This window comes from Pituophis catenifer, unplaced genomic scaffold, assembly GCF_029215685.1.
Source record: "Pituophis catenifer annectens isolate HBS135680 unplaced genomic scaffold, rPitCat1.0.hap2 SCAF_1, whole genome shotgun sequence".
Classification (NCBI taxonomy): Eukaryota; Metazoa; Chordata; class Lepidosauria; order Squamata; family Colubridae; genus Pituophis; species Pituophis catenifer.
Window position 1 is genome coordinate 245,630,801 of NW_027256881.1, and position 15,541 is coordinate 245,646,341.

The window sequence follows — 15,541 nt, forward strand, 5'->3', positions numbered from 1 at the left end:
CTGCAAATGGCCATGTATGTAGGCCAGTTGCCAAACACCTGAAGTGCAATCATATAATTGCGGGGGAGGCCCAGCCATTGTAACTTTGAATGCCAATCATTAGTAGCTTTTGAGAGTGCATTGTAACTTTGAATGGTCACTAAGTGCCCAGTTGTAAATTGAGAACTACCTGTAGTGAGTTTGGATTGGGTACATCCCTTTTTCAGGATTCCCTGGATGGGCAACCATAACTTAACCCCAGGCCAAGCTTCCATTGTTGGTGGGAATGCCAAGTCAACTGTTATCATCAAACTACATATGCGCCAATTTAACAAATCACATTCAGTATAAGTTGAGGAATGCTAGGACCCATCCAGTTGCTGTATCCCTCAGCCATCCAAAATTTTCACTTCTATTGTTTCACATTTTGAGGACACCTCTAATTGAACTGCATGCCAGCCTCCACCCCATTCTCAGTTCTGTTCTCTGAGAAATTAAGGAATTGAAGATCATGAATTATTTTTATGTTATCTTCTAAAATAAATAAATAACTACAATTGTCGCTATTTTCAGCCAGGAGAAATTTGGTACCCACCAGGAAACAATTGTACTTCATATGAATGTGATCTTGTTGACAACCAATATATTACTGTCACTATCAAGAAAACTTGCCTTCAATGGGATCCAAACTGCCCGCCTGTAAGTTTCACTGATTGAACAGTCTTTGTTTTTTCATATTTGGTTCTATGTGATGAAAGTGGATTTTATCAAAAGTTTAAGTTGGAATTAATTGGGTTTATTATGAAAGGTTTACAACTGAACTGTATCAGTTGATTTTATTTTTTTTTATTTTTTTATTCATTTTATATTTTAAATTACTAACATTACAAACAACATATACAATATTTCACCCTGTATCAGTTGACTTTAAGCAAAAGCTTCAGCCATCATCTGACATTCTGTTGCTAAAATACATTGTGATCTAAACAGCTCTATAAAACTGTAAAATAATTGGCTGCCATTGTTAGTAGTACTCAGCTTTAGCGCACTAAAGGAGACTATATATTCAAAGCAAAGTGAATACTGAGATAAAGAATTAGTGAGAATGCTTCTGTTGTTGTTTCATATATAATATTTATAGAAGAAGTAGATGCATCAAGATATATAATATTCTTTTAGGACTCTTGCCCAAATATTGTTGTTTGGCTTTTGTTTGTATTGAAGTTCTATTCTTCTAGCTAAATTAAATCAGTTAGCCATGCCTGACCACACTTATAACTGGATCATAAGCTTTCTAACAGACAGGAAGCAGCAGGTGAAGCTAGGCAGAATCACCTCAGATACTTGTGCAATTAGCACAGGGGCCCCCAGGGCTGTGTGCCCTCTCTCTACTTCTCTTCTCTCTCTATACCAATGACTGCATCTCAAAGGATCTCTCTCTCTTTTTTAAAAAAGTTTTTTTTAAAGTTTTTTATTAAATATACAGTTAAAAACATTGGACATAGTGCGACTTTTCTGGTTCAAACATTTCCATCAAATTTTACTTTGCAACAAATACAATTCATATTCGATATATAAATATGTACAGTCTATCAAAATTCAGACACATAAATCTCTTCGTCTGTAAAAATTACTTTCAATACCATTACAATTCCTACCTATCACATAATACTAACATAATAATTTTCCAACTCTCAACTTATCAATATTTCTTTATTGAGACATTCCTCCTCTTCTCCAACCATTGATACATATTATTCCACATTTACATATTAAAGTACTGAAGTTTGCAGACCAACAGTGATTGGTCTCACTACGCCAACTAGAACTACTCCGACTTCAGTCTGACCTAAGCATAGTACATAAAATTATCTGCCACAATGTCCTTCCTGTCAATGACTACTTTAGCTTCAACCACAACAATATACAAGCAAATAATAGATACAAACTCAAGGTAAACTGTTCCAAATTAGACTGCAGAAAATACAACTTCAGTAACAGAGTAGTCAATGTCTGGAATGCACTACCTGACTCTGTAGTTTCTTCCCCAAACTCCCAAAACTTTAACCTTAAACTGTCTACTGTTGACCTTATCCCATTCCTAAGAGGTCTGTAAGGGGCGTGCATAAGTGCACCAGCGTGCCTACTGTCCCTGTCCTAATATTCCTTTTTACTTACTCTTTTCATGTATTCAAATTATGTTTATACTTTTACCTGTTATCTTATATATGCTTGACAAATAAACTTATCATTATGATTATGATTTGAGACAACGACAGATCTGCATACAGATGGGAAGTTGAACAACTAGCCTTCTGATGCAGCTGGAACAGTCTTGAACTGAACACACTTAAAACTGTAGAAATGATAGTAGATTTTAGGAGAAGTCCTCCTGTACTACCACCAGTCACAATGCTAGACAACGCAGTAGCAACCTTCAAGTTTCTAGATTCTACAATATCTCAAAACTTAAAATGAACACCTAACATCAAATATGTCATTAAAAAAGCACAACAAAGAAGGTTCTTCCTGAGCCAACTCAAAAAGCTCAGGCTGCCCAAGGAGCTGCTGACACAGTTCTACAGAGGAATTATTGAGTCTGTTCTCTGAACCTCTATAACTGTCTGGTTTGGCTCTGCAACCAATCAAGACAAACACAGACTTAAATAGATAATTAGAACTGCAGAAAAAAACAGTTACTACCAGCCTGCCTTCCATTAAGGATCTGTATACTGCACAAGTCAAAAAGAGGGCTGTGAAAATATCTACAGATCCCCTCACATCCTAGACATAAATTGTTTCAACCTCTACCCTCAAAACAACGCTATAGGGCATCTCATGTCAGAACAACTAAACACAAGGACAATTTTCTCCCTATGCCATTACCCTGCTAAACAACTAATTCCCACAACACTGTCAAACTATCCAGAAAGGCAGCATTAACTCCATTATTCTCATCTTCCCTATTTCCTATCTCCTTATCTTCTTATGACTATAACTTTGTTGCTTGCATCTTATGATTTGTATTGTTTACTTAATATCCTAGCATGATTTCTGTTGATTGCTTATTCAGTATCCATGACTATCACTAAGGCTTTGTATTTAATGTTTTATGATGAATGACTATGATAAAGATCTATCACTATAGTTGCATGTACACTGAGAGTTTATGCACCAGAGACAAATTCCTTATGTGTCTAATCACACTTGGCCAATAAAGAATTCTAATTCTAATCCTATATGATATACCTATGGGGAGAAATGATGGTTTTAACATCATAAATTAAAGTCTGAAATATTTTATTTTTATAGGAATATGTGAAACCCGCTGATGATGGGTGTTGCAAGAAATGCGAACGTCCAAGTAAGTTATGCAAATTATATTAGCATAAATAAAAAAATTCAGATTTGTATTAGCGATAAAGCCATTTTTTGTGTGTTGCTATAAATTCTACCATAGCCTTTCAGACATCACTGGACTTCAATTCTATTCAAGCCCACTTATTATAGTTGGTGGGCAAAGTTGCTAGGATTTATAGCCACACAATTCTCTACAGAAGCAAATTGGCATGGTTATCATCACTTGTCACATACATGCACACATTATACAGGTAATCCTTGTCTTACAACAGTTAATTTAGTGACTGTTCAAAGTTAAAACAGCACTGAAAAGGTGACTTATGACCATTTTTCACATTTACGACTGTTACAGCATCACATGATCAAAATTAGGACACTTAGCAATTGGTTCATATTTATGACAGTTGAGGTCCTGTGATCACCTTTTGTGACCTTCTGACAAGCAATGTCAATAGGGAAGCCAGATTCACTTAACAGCTGTGTTACTAATTTAAGAACTGCAGTGATTCACTTAATAACTGTGGAAAGAAAGATTGTAAAGTGGGGCAAAATTACAACTGTCTTGCTTAGCAACAGAAAGTTTGGGCTCAATTGTGGTCATAAATTGAGGACTACCTGTACGTGTACGCTTTCTTTTATTTTTTGTTTGTTTGTTTTATGTTTGTGATCAGAGACTCAAGGTTTTTTTTTTTACTGTTTCTCTTTTCTTCCGCTCTCAAGAGATAGAATTCTGTGCACCAATAAACATCACCAAAACAATAAAATACAATGGCTGTGAATCTTCTTCACCTATTGAAGTAACACATTGTGAAGGCCAATGTGACAGTTTTTCAAAGTAAGTAACCTTGAATTTTATTGCATCTTCGGTAGCTCATTGTGAAACAACTGTTTAAAAAATCTTCATATGCCACGAGATATAAATGCAAAGAAACTATCCAAGATCTGGTTCTTAGGATATCTGCAAAGTAGTCCAGATGCCATTTTAATTTCAACTTTCAGCATTTGAAATGGAAGTTCAGCTAAGACTCAATTCCATTGCTGGTGCATTGCCCAGCATCTTAAATTATTCCAAATGAAGATGAAATTCTATTTAAGGTTGTTTTAGATGGATCGGGGTGCAGGCCTAGCTCCCATTCCTTGAGGAAAAAAATTGGCAGATGATCAACAAATGGGAGATGTGGTGTCTGGCAGATATCAAAGGAAAGGTAGAAGCAAGCAGGTGAGTGAGAGGAGAGAGTGCCAACAAATAACAAGGAGGAGGGAAGAAAAATGCTAAAATGGCCCATCAACTGTAAGGACCTCAAAACTGATTCCATTGATAGAGATACCATAGGTCAGGGGTCTCCAATGTTGGCAACTTTAAGACTTGTGGACTTCAAATCCCAGAATTCCTCAGCCCTTCATGCTGTGTGAGGAATTCTGGGAGCTGAATCCACAAGTCATAGAGTTGTCAAAGTTGGGGACCCCTGCTGTAGGTTATAATGTTTTGACTGTCCAACACTATGCAAAATGGCATTGAAAAGACAAAAATCTGATGAAACCAAATAATGGTTGGTGAAGGGTCGCAGACTTCATCCTGCAGCAGCTCATCTCAATCTCAATTTGCTTTCGCCATTCAGGTATTCATATAAGGCAAACATGATGAATCATACATGCACCTGTTGTCAAGAGCAAAAGACTACGAAGAAGCAAGTGACCTTGATTTGCCCCGATGGTTTAACCATGGATTATTCTTACCTCTATGTTGACAAGTGTGAGTGTGTCAAGAGTGAATGCAACATTTGGCCCACACCTGCTCCACAAGAATTGTCCAGCTTCCCACCACAGCAGCAGGAGCAGCAGCAGCAGCAGCAGCAGCAGCAGGAGCAGCAGAAGAAGCAGTAAGAATAAAAACTGCAGCAGGAATGAAAGGGACGCTCAGGACCAGTCTAAACATTTCCAAAAAGTGACCCAGAATTGAATAAAAATTAAAATGTAATAAAATGTAAAAGTTATGCTCAAGCAACATTCAACCAAATATTTCCTCTATCTACTCTTCAAGGAAAGATTTTCTCTTCTGCATACCAAGCATTTTGAAATGTCCTGACCTTTTTTTGGGTGCAGACTCAACTGAGACTATATGAGGTTTTTTTTTTTTTTAAACAAACAAACTTGGAGATGGAGGGGAAGAGGCTTGGTGTCAATAATTGGAGTTGGGGGTGAAGAAATAAAAAAGATGTATTGGTTTGGTTTGGGATCTTCTCTTGAGAAGCGACAATTCCTGCATTAAGTGACAGGTAGTACTATTTTAATTAAGACTGGTGGAGTTTTTAGCACTAGCTGACAGAAGCCAGACAATATCTGGAAACTGAGTAGGATTTTGATCCAATTCATCTCTGTTGCATGTGACAAAAACATTGGTTGGTATTTGCTAAAATGGCAAGCATAGCTCTCAGTTCTCTGACATAATTTTTCTTACTGTGCTTCCAAATTCCTTTTTCTACAAACTTCATTTTTTCCCCCTATTCTTTCCAAATATGAGACAGGCTATATAATGATGTGAGATTCTTTGTAGATTTATTACTATTGCAAGAAGGAAAAAAAAACATGAAGTGTGGCTGCTGCTGAAGAAGACTGTTTACATGATACCATCAGCATAGTAGTTGTATGAGGATCGGGATTATTTTTGTAATTGTTTACAGAATGAACTAACATAAGTATATGCACACCAAAAGGTAATTGGAGAATTTTTGTAAACCAAAGTAATAAATAACAGTAATATAACTTAGAATTTCTCTTCTAAGTTAGTTAATTGTTTTCGAACATCTAATTACTATTTATTTGTTTCCAGAAAAATATATTTTCAGGGATATTTTCTTCTGAATAAGTGCTCTACTGTCTGTCAACTAATGCCTGGTTGAGGGAAATTTTCATCTTTTTTATAGTTGTTATTTGTTGCTCAACAACAGCTAAATGATTAATAAAATTTACAACATTTTGCAAGGGATATGCTTCTTGTATGTGTGTCAACTGCACAATAACATAACACATCAGTATCTCATTTAACTTCATTAGTAATATTCTTTAAATAGCCAAAGAACACATTTGTTCACATAACAACGTTATTCCTATTGTCTCATTAATAATTCTATTTTGCATTGCTTAATATGGAAATTACCATCATTCCCCCCCCCCAACTTCTGTGCTGCCTCATTGGAGTGGTGGGTAGGGGACGGGGTTGTTCCTGAGAGAGACAAGCAAAGAACACAAGGAATGCATTCCAAGAGTACAAGTAATGCTCAACGTACAGCTATAATTGAGCCAGAATTACAGCTGTAAGTCATTACAGTTATTAAATGGGTAACCATGTGACTGTTTGCAGGATTCATTCAGTGAACACCCTACATTCATTAAGCAAATCTATTTTACTCAATTGGCATTTTTTCCCTGATAACTGGAAATAAATGCCAAAAAAACCAATAAAAAAACATCAAAAATTGTCGTCATGTGACTGGAAGCTACTGCAAACTCTGTAAACGTGAGCCAAATGTGGGCCAATTGCCAAGCATCCAAAATCTGATCACATGATCAGGTTGGAGGATGTGATTGATGGAACTGCAAAATTGTGTCGTAAGTACCTTTTGGGGAATCTATTATAATCTCAAACAATTGCTAAGCAACCAGTCATTAAGCAAGGACTACCTGTACATACTCTCAATGAAGATCATCCCAGATGCCCAGCTAAAGTAAGCAGGCACCAACATTGAGCAGCATTGATATAGGAAGATGCCAGAGGCAGATGATCACTTTAGCAATAGCAATAGCACTTAGACTTATATACCACTTCATAGTGCTTTACAGCCCTCTCTAAGCAGTTTACAGAGTCACCATATTGCCCCCAACAATCTAGGTCCTCATTTTACTGACCTTGGAAGGATGGAAGGCTGAGTCAACCTTGAGCCCAGTGGGATTCAATCTGCCAAACTGCTGGCAACTGGTGATCAGCAGACGTAGCCTGCAGTACTGCACTCTAACCACTGTACCACCACTGGGTCTCTTTAGTGATAATGGCAAAGGCTTCAATTCATATTGCATGGGAAGTCAGAGATAAACCCCTCCTGTATTTTAACAAGAAAACCATATGGATAGAAATTTTATTCCATTAATCAATTTTATATGACCACCTGTCTCATTGAAGGTGATTGATAATATAGTGCCAAATGATGGGCCCTCCGGTTGGATGGTGCTCATATGCTACTGAGGAAGAGCAGTGGATCTTTCACTAGTAGCAATAGCACTCAGACTTATATACCATTTCATAGTGCTTCACAGCACTACAACAATCTGGGTCCTCATTTTACTGACCTCGGAGGGATGGAAGGCTGAGTCAACCTTGAACCGCTCAGAGTCGAACTCCTGGAGTAAGCAGTGAGTTAGCCTGCAGTATTGCATTCTAACCACTGCACCACCACGGCTCAGTGGTTATGACATGGCTAGATTAAAACCTTCGGGACATCTAGGGACTGAAGCTGCCACACAGGAAAAGAAAATCTGAAGCAGCAAAAACAGAATTACATTAGGAACATGAAATGTAAGAATTACAGGAAAGCTCAGTACGGTGAAAGATGAAATGAAACAGTTACAAATTGACATATTAGGCATGAGCAAATTGAGAGGGACTGAGATGGGACACTTTCAGTCAGAAGATTACACTCTTTATTACCCAGCACATGAAAAACAAAGAAGAAACCGTCTTGCTTTTATGGTGAGAAAGGATATAGCAAGAACAGTATTAGGCTACAACACAATCAGTGATGAAATAATATCGATTCAACTTTGTGGACGATCCTTTCATATGATGATCAATCAATATAGAAGTAATCAACCTCTTTTTCTTCTACATCAGTGAAATCAATAGAACATGCAAGCAAGATGTGCTGTTTGTGATTGGAAACTAGAGTGCCAAAGTTGGAAATATGAAAGAGGAAAATAGAGTTGGATTGTGTGGTTTAGGAAATCAAAATGAAGCAGGAGGCTGACTTATCCATTTCTGCCACTGCAAAGATTTCTTCATAGCTAACAAGATCTTTGAACAACCAAAATGATGCCTCTAGATATGGACATCACTAAATTTAATACATAGAAATCAAATTGATTATATTGTTGCTAAGAGGAGGAGGAAGAGCTCAATTATAGCAGCAAGGCATGGCCAGGAACTGATCACAAATTGTTCATGTGCAAATTCCAGGTTAAGCTAAAGAACATATATCCACCATTTTCAAAGAGAACATTAAAAATAGCTCTGAAGTCTTGCACTTCATTGATAGAGAACCAGAGGAATTCTAAAATGAACTCAAAGAAGGTTTTGTTTTTTTTTGGTTTTAAAAAACAAACTTTATTAAATTTAAAAAGATAAAATTATATAAAACATTCACAACCTTAAAATAAAATCAACAAAACTAATCACAACAAACAAACTATATATATGTAATATATATAAGTACAAATATACACAGTGACTTATTTCCTCTTTTATCTTAATGACGGTGTATAATTATTACTTTTAATTTCTTACTAAATTTTAACTTTACCTTCTTTTCCATTGGTTTATCCACTCATACCAACTATCCCATACCTTAAAGTACTGTGAGTCTTCCTTGTCTTTCAATTTCAACGTTAGTCTATCCATTTCTGCACATGTATAAATTTTTTGAATTATTTGCTGCTCCATTGGCAATTGATCTGTTTTCCAGACTTGTGCTAGGGCTAACCTAGCTGCCGTGATTATATGTAATGTTAGGTACCGAACTCAAAGAAGTTTTTAAGAATGAATGTGAAAAGAGACTGTCAAAAAAGAAAAGAAAAAAAAGCAAACCTGTCAGAACCATGGGAATTGCCAAGAAGAGAAGAAAAGTCAAAGCCAAGAAAGACAAAAACCTCAGAAAGGAACTTAAGGGGTTTCAGAGAGCTGTTAAAAGAAACAAGAAACTGTATTACAGCAACATCTCTAAAGACATTGAAGATGAAAGCAGACATGGAAAACAGAAGTCTTTCAAAAGATCTCTGAACTCAGAAAAAGTTCCAGCCTTGAACTAAAAGATGCCAATGGACAAGTAGTAGCAAATTCTAAGGAGACCAGAGGAAGATGGAAGGAATATAATGAACATTACACAGTAGAGATATCAATATCTAAGATACCTTAGATTAGAAGATCTTTTTCACTTACAGGAATGTCTAGTACTAAAAGATGAAATTAAATCTACCTTCTAGTCATTGCCAAGTTAGAAGGTTATAGGAACTGATGGAATACTCACTGAAATATGGCAAGCAGCAGAAGAAGAACCAGTCAAGATTCTAACCAAGCTATTCTAGCAACTCTGAATAATGGCACAGTGGCCGATTGGTGGAATAGGTTAACCTACATTCCAATATAAAAAGGGGGCTTAACAAAGTGTATAAACTATTGTACAATGTCCTTCATTGCCACTGTATGGAGAGAACTTTGCAAAACAGAAATGGCTCCAGTTCAGCAAAGAAGTGCAATAAGACTGCATACTCTCTCCTTATTCAACCTATATGCTGAATATATATTAGGGGACAATGGATGGAATTCATGATGATTTAGCTCTAACCCGTTCTTTCAAGTCTCCTAATGGTGCACTCATTGTCACTATAACTGAGATTGTGTGCCTTACTATTGGTTGCCCTTGTCTTCTCTTCTGCCTTTTCCAGCAGGTGGAGCCCTTTCCAGAGGGGCAGGTCTTTGCACAATGCAGAGGTCTTCCAACTTGGCAGCTTTAAGACTTGTGGACTTCAACTCCCAGAATTCTCCAGCCAGCTATGCTGGAGAATTCTGGGAGTTGAAGTCCACAAGTCTTAAAGCTGCCAAGTTGGAAGACCTCTGGCATATTGTGTCTGAAATAAGATAAATTGAACTTGGTTATTTATGCTCAAGAGAAAACTTTGGGTTGATTTGTTTGATGATCCATCGTTTGTTTTCTTGGCTGTCCACAGTATTCTCAGGAGTCTTTTTTTGACTCCAAAGTTCAAAGGCATCAATACTCTTCCTATCCTGCTTTTTAAAAGTCCAGTTTTCACTTCCATAGAGTATCCCAAGGAATACCATGGCTTGCACAATACTGATCTCTGTAGGTATAAAAGTTGCCAAGGTCTTCCTGGATGCTCTACCAAGTGCTAGTCTATGGTGTATTTCTTGACTGCTTGGTCCTCTTTTGTTGATGTTTGATCCCAGAAGGCAGAAGTTGTTCACCACTTCAATAACTCCATTGTCAATTCTAAGTTTAGTTGTTCTATCTCTTGTCATTAATTTGATCTTCTTTATATGTAATGTTGTTCAATAGACAGGGTTGGAAGATATCCCAACTATGTCTTCCCTAACAGTAAACCAGATGGACTAATAGTTTGACACAACACAACACAATTTTCTGTGTTACATTGGTAAAAGTTAAGCAGGAAAAAGAATATGAAGGATTATTTTTACTAGTTGAGTACAGGTAATCCTCGACTTACAACAGTTCAAGTTTGAAGTTACAACAGCACTAAAAAGAATGACTTATGACTGTTTTTCATATTTATGACCATTGCAGCATCTCCATGGTCATGTGATTTACATTTGGATAGTTTACAACTGACTCACATTTTTTTTTTTAATTTGATTTATATGCCGCCCTTCTCCGGAGACTCGGGGCGGCTTACAATGCGTTAAGCAATAGCCTTCATACTTTTGTATATTTATACAAAGTCAGCTTATATATTTATACAAAGTCAGCTTATTGCCCCCACAAACTGGGTCCTCATTTCACCTACCTTAGAAAGGATGGAAGGCTGAGTCAACCTTGAGCCTTGGAGAGATTCGAACCAGTAGTAATTGCAGGCAGCTGTGTTAATAACAGGGTGCTTAGACCACTGTACTATCAAGGCCACATTTATGATGGTTGCAGTGTCCCAGACTCATGTGATTTCCTTTTGTGACCTTCTGACAAGCAAAATCAATGGGAAAATCAGATTCACTTAACAATCATGTTTGTAATTTAAGAACTCCAGTGATTCACTTAACAAATGTGCTGAGAAAGTTTGTAAAACAAGGCAAAACTCACTTAACAAATTTCTCTCATTAGCAACATAAATTTCAGGCTCAATTGTAGTCGTAGGTTGAGGACTACCTGTATTTCTATATTGAACTTGCACATCTCTTTTACTGTCAAAAAGATTACAATATAGAAGTTGTACAATGTATGAATTAAACACATAGCGTTCTAGCACAAATCCTTATCACAGGAATTGAAAAAGCAGTCCAATCCAAAAAATAAACAAACAAACCCTGTGAAACCCACAAACAAGTTATGTGTAATTTTTTAAAAAGGAAAATAGATTTCATTTCTTGAAAGAAGTGCAAAATCTCTGATCCTGACTTTTTAAACTTGCAAACAATTGAAAGCAGATATAAATTGGAATACAGTTTTAAGACATAATTTAAGACAAACCTGAACATGGACAATTCATTCTTAAAATAATAGAACTTGATGAAGTCCTTGACCAATGCCACTCCTGCATCATAAGGCATGCAGATAAAATGTTAAACAGCCCTTTAGTAAATGTTTTCATCACATGCTAAACTGACACTAGAGGGCAATGCAGCCATGGTTAATAATCTGACCTCCAACAGAGGCATATTATAAGATATTGCTTAAAAGTGAGACATTTTTATGATGCAATTATATTTTAAATGCAATCCATCCAGGTTTGATAGAAGATGATGCTTCAGACTTGGTACCGAAAAGCCATTTGATAACAGGAAGATCACAAAGGTAAAAATCAGCATTTGTATTCCAACATATTAATAAAAGCAATAATTCTGTTTTACATTATTATGGATTTCCCAATTTAAGACATCAATTACATAGACCACATTTTCTCCATATGAAGTTAGTGAGATTCTAAGAAAGACTCGGTACGACATATCACCTTGGGATGGGAATTTATATTCTTTTGGGAAGGAAAGCATCACTTGGAGGGAACAATGAGATATATGATATATACAGTCATATTAGATATACGAGAAGAATCTGATTTTCTGGCTTTTCCTTGCTTTACAGCAGGGCTGTCAAACTCCTGGCCCACAGGCCGGATGCGTCACATGCTGGCCACGCCCACATCAGTGGTATGGCTCAATTTTTTTTTACTACCGGTTCTGTAGGTGTGGCTTGGTGGGCATGGCATGGCATGGCTTGGTGGGCGTGGTGTGGTGGGTGTGGCTTAGTGAGCATGGCAGGCGAAGAATACTGTAAAATTTCCATTCCCACACCACTCCAGGGGAAGGTTACTGCAAAACCCCCATTTCCTCCCGATCAGCTGGGACTCGGGAGGCAGAGAATAGATGGGGATGGGGGAAGTCAGAGGTGGTATTTACAAGTTCTCCGAACTACTCAAAATTTTCGTTACCAGTTCTCCAGAACTGGTCAGAACCTGCTGAATACCACCTCTGGCCCACGCCCGGTTTAGCGAAGGGGGGGGAGTCCTGATACATCATATGATGCCGCCATGGTGATGTGAGTTTGACACCCCTGCTTTACAGAATGGATGGGGAGAAATTTCAGAATGCTAAACCTGTGTTAAGTCTTACATTACAGTTTTGCATGTTTCCTGTGTCAAAGTGAAAGAAACTATGCCAACAATGTCCAGTTTTAGATAAATGAATTCAGGGAAGCACAAATAGGAAAAGAATCTTGGTGTGGGAGTGGGCAGCTAAATTTATTGAATCATGAGATTGGAGAGGACCTTAGAGATCTTCTAACTCAACTTTGTAGGTCTGCCAATAGTATCTGCCAGTCCCACATCCTTTAGTAGGGTAGACATGCTTCAGATCCCTTCTTTAAAACAACATACTCTGGTGGGAATCAGAAGACAGTCTTTGTTCCACTGGAGTGTCTGTGTCCTGAAATGGTCTTTCTTCCCTCATTCCCTCATATGTTTGGCCCCAACCCCACTGGCCTTTCGAAAGACTTCATAAACCTGGTTCTACCTTTGGGCATTGCAGTCAAGTTAATTGAGGTTCCTGCCTGGAGGAGGAATAATATAAATTTGGATTTTCAAACAACAATTTTTTAAAAACTGAACTGGTTGTTATTGTTTACTTGTTTGTTGATTGTATGCCATCCGGGAACACTTTTTTTTTTTGAGCTGGGTGACCATATAAATTAAATAAGTAATAAATAAACTTCCTGCCTAGATCACAAATCCTCAGTGCATCCTGTCAAGTGCCAGGAAGTCAGGAGAGTCAGGCTGTTCAAATGAGTATAAAGATTTATTGCAAGCTCTCTACAAAAATCTGACCAACTGGTAGTTAAAGGAGATGAGCAGAAAATAAGAGAGGAATTCAGATGGGCTGGACTGGATCTCTTGTGGCCATGTGAGATAATAACTCGTGATTTATGATGCGTTTGGCCCCTCCCTCAGGCTCAATCTGGTCATCTTCTGCACATTCCAGATAAATGGCTATCCATCCTTTGTCTGAAACTCTCCCATGATGGTGCACCAACAACTCCAGGAGACAGGCTGTTCCACTGTTTAAGAACTCTCATAATTAGGAAAATCCTCCTTATTTTAAGTTTGGATTTCTCTTTGTATTGTTTTCACCCATTGGTTCTTGTCCTAACATCAGATATTAGAGAAATCAGTTATGGAACTGGATCTGGATTTATTGGGTAGAAGGATGAAGATACCAATTTTCATTTATCAGTTGTTGTTTAACAGCCAGTAACAAAGTATGTCTAATTAAGGGTTTGGTTGTTAGCATGTTTATTATGACTAAGAGTAAATCATAGAAGTCCTATCTCACAGAAGATCCCACTCTCAGTGATGGGGCACCTTCCTTCAGAAAAACCTTGGGGTCTCAAAAAAGCATTTGGTTTGCTTCAGAGAGGAAAAAGTCAATCCTAACTAATTCCATTCTTCTTGAGAAATTCAAACATGAATTCCTCACTAAAATCTGATCCAGAAGATGGAAAGACCCTTAACAACAAATGCAAATAAGAAGTGGAAGTTATAAAGGGAAAGGGAATTAAGATCAGCTTTTCTAGTAATGAGAGCCTTCTAAGCAAAAGTCAGCTCAAGAAACATCTTGACAAAAAAAAAAAAAAAGGAACTGCGTTCAATCCTAATTATATTCATTTAAAATTAAATTTCATTTAATGATTGAGATCCAGAAGAAATGAAAGACATTTGGAACTTAGAGGTCACCTCAATGCTCCGAGGATATCTTACAACCACAACATCAACAACAAAAGAATGAGTGGAAGTTAGGGAAATTGTTTCTTAGAAGAACAAGAAACAAGAAAATTATTTTAGTGGATAGGATGAAAGCTACTTGCTTTCTAAAAGTGCATTAGTTTATCTGATATTCCACCTTTATATGCAATCTAGTCTGAAATCTAATTAAATAATTATTGATTACTTACCTATGTTTTAATAAATACAGTGCATAAGTGAAGTTTAATTAGGCAAATGTAAAAATGTACTTAAATGTATTGAATACGCCATGAATCATTTAGCGAATCACAATACAATAATAATAACAAAGTGTTAAACTATTAAAATTCTGCTCCACAAATTACAGGTACTTTTTGTCAATGAATCACTAACAATTGATTAAGTTATTTGAGCCTAAACTGATTAATATAAGTTTAAATCTGAGAAATCTTTCCCAAGCTTTTCTCAAGTTAAGATCTAACAATTCCATTCTGTGGACATGTTAGATTTCATTCTTTCATTCTCTGCTAACTGCTAGATATTTCCTAAGCAAAATCAAATCAGAACAAAACAAAACAAAACAAACAGATATATATATATATAATTCTAGATACATAATTCCATTTCTGCTGCTTCTATTTTTTGTTTTTGTTTTCTCTTATAGTGCTGTCAAAAGCACCACCCTTAGCTATAAACCAATACCAGAAGTTTTCTGACTGCCAAGAGCACAAACCTATTTAAGAAAGTTTTTAATTCTAGATAGTATTGAAGTCCTATAGTCAGTGACATTATTTTCTTTTGTTACAAATGACTAGTTTAAATTGAAGAAAGTAATCCAGATCCTGGTGGCTTGCTATTCAGGTAGAAAGGCATATAGATTAAAATTACATAACTAATCTAATGTAACTAATTTAGCCCCTCCCTGGAAGTTTCTTATCATGCTTGATTACTGTGA

At 36.8% G+C, this 15,541-nt stretch overlaps 1 protein-coding gene across 1 annotated transcript in view; it reads left to right on the forward strand.

Annotated features, from left to right (window-relative positions):
• The window catches only part of MUC5AC (mucin 5AC, oligomeric mucus/gel-forming), an 81,167-nt gene extending 71,895 nt beyond the window's left edge, over positions 1 to 9,272 (forward strand). Inside the window, 5 exon segments of the mRNA XM_070935046.1 lie at positions 553 to 678; positions 3,292 to 3,337; positions 4,060 to 4,174; positions 4,959 to 5,220; positions 9,216 to 9,272. Of these exon segments, the coding sequence (XP_070791147.1) occupies positions 553 to 678; positions 3,292 to 3,337; positions 4,060 to 4,174; positions 4,959 to 5,220; positions 9,216 to 9,272 (606 nt within the window).
• Positions 9,273 to 15,541: the final 6,269 nt, after the last annotated feature.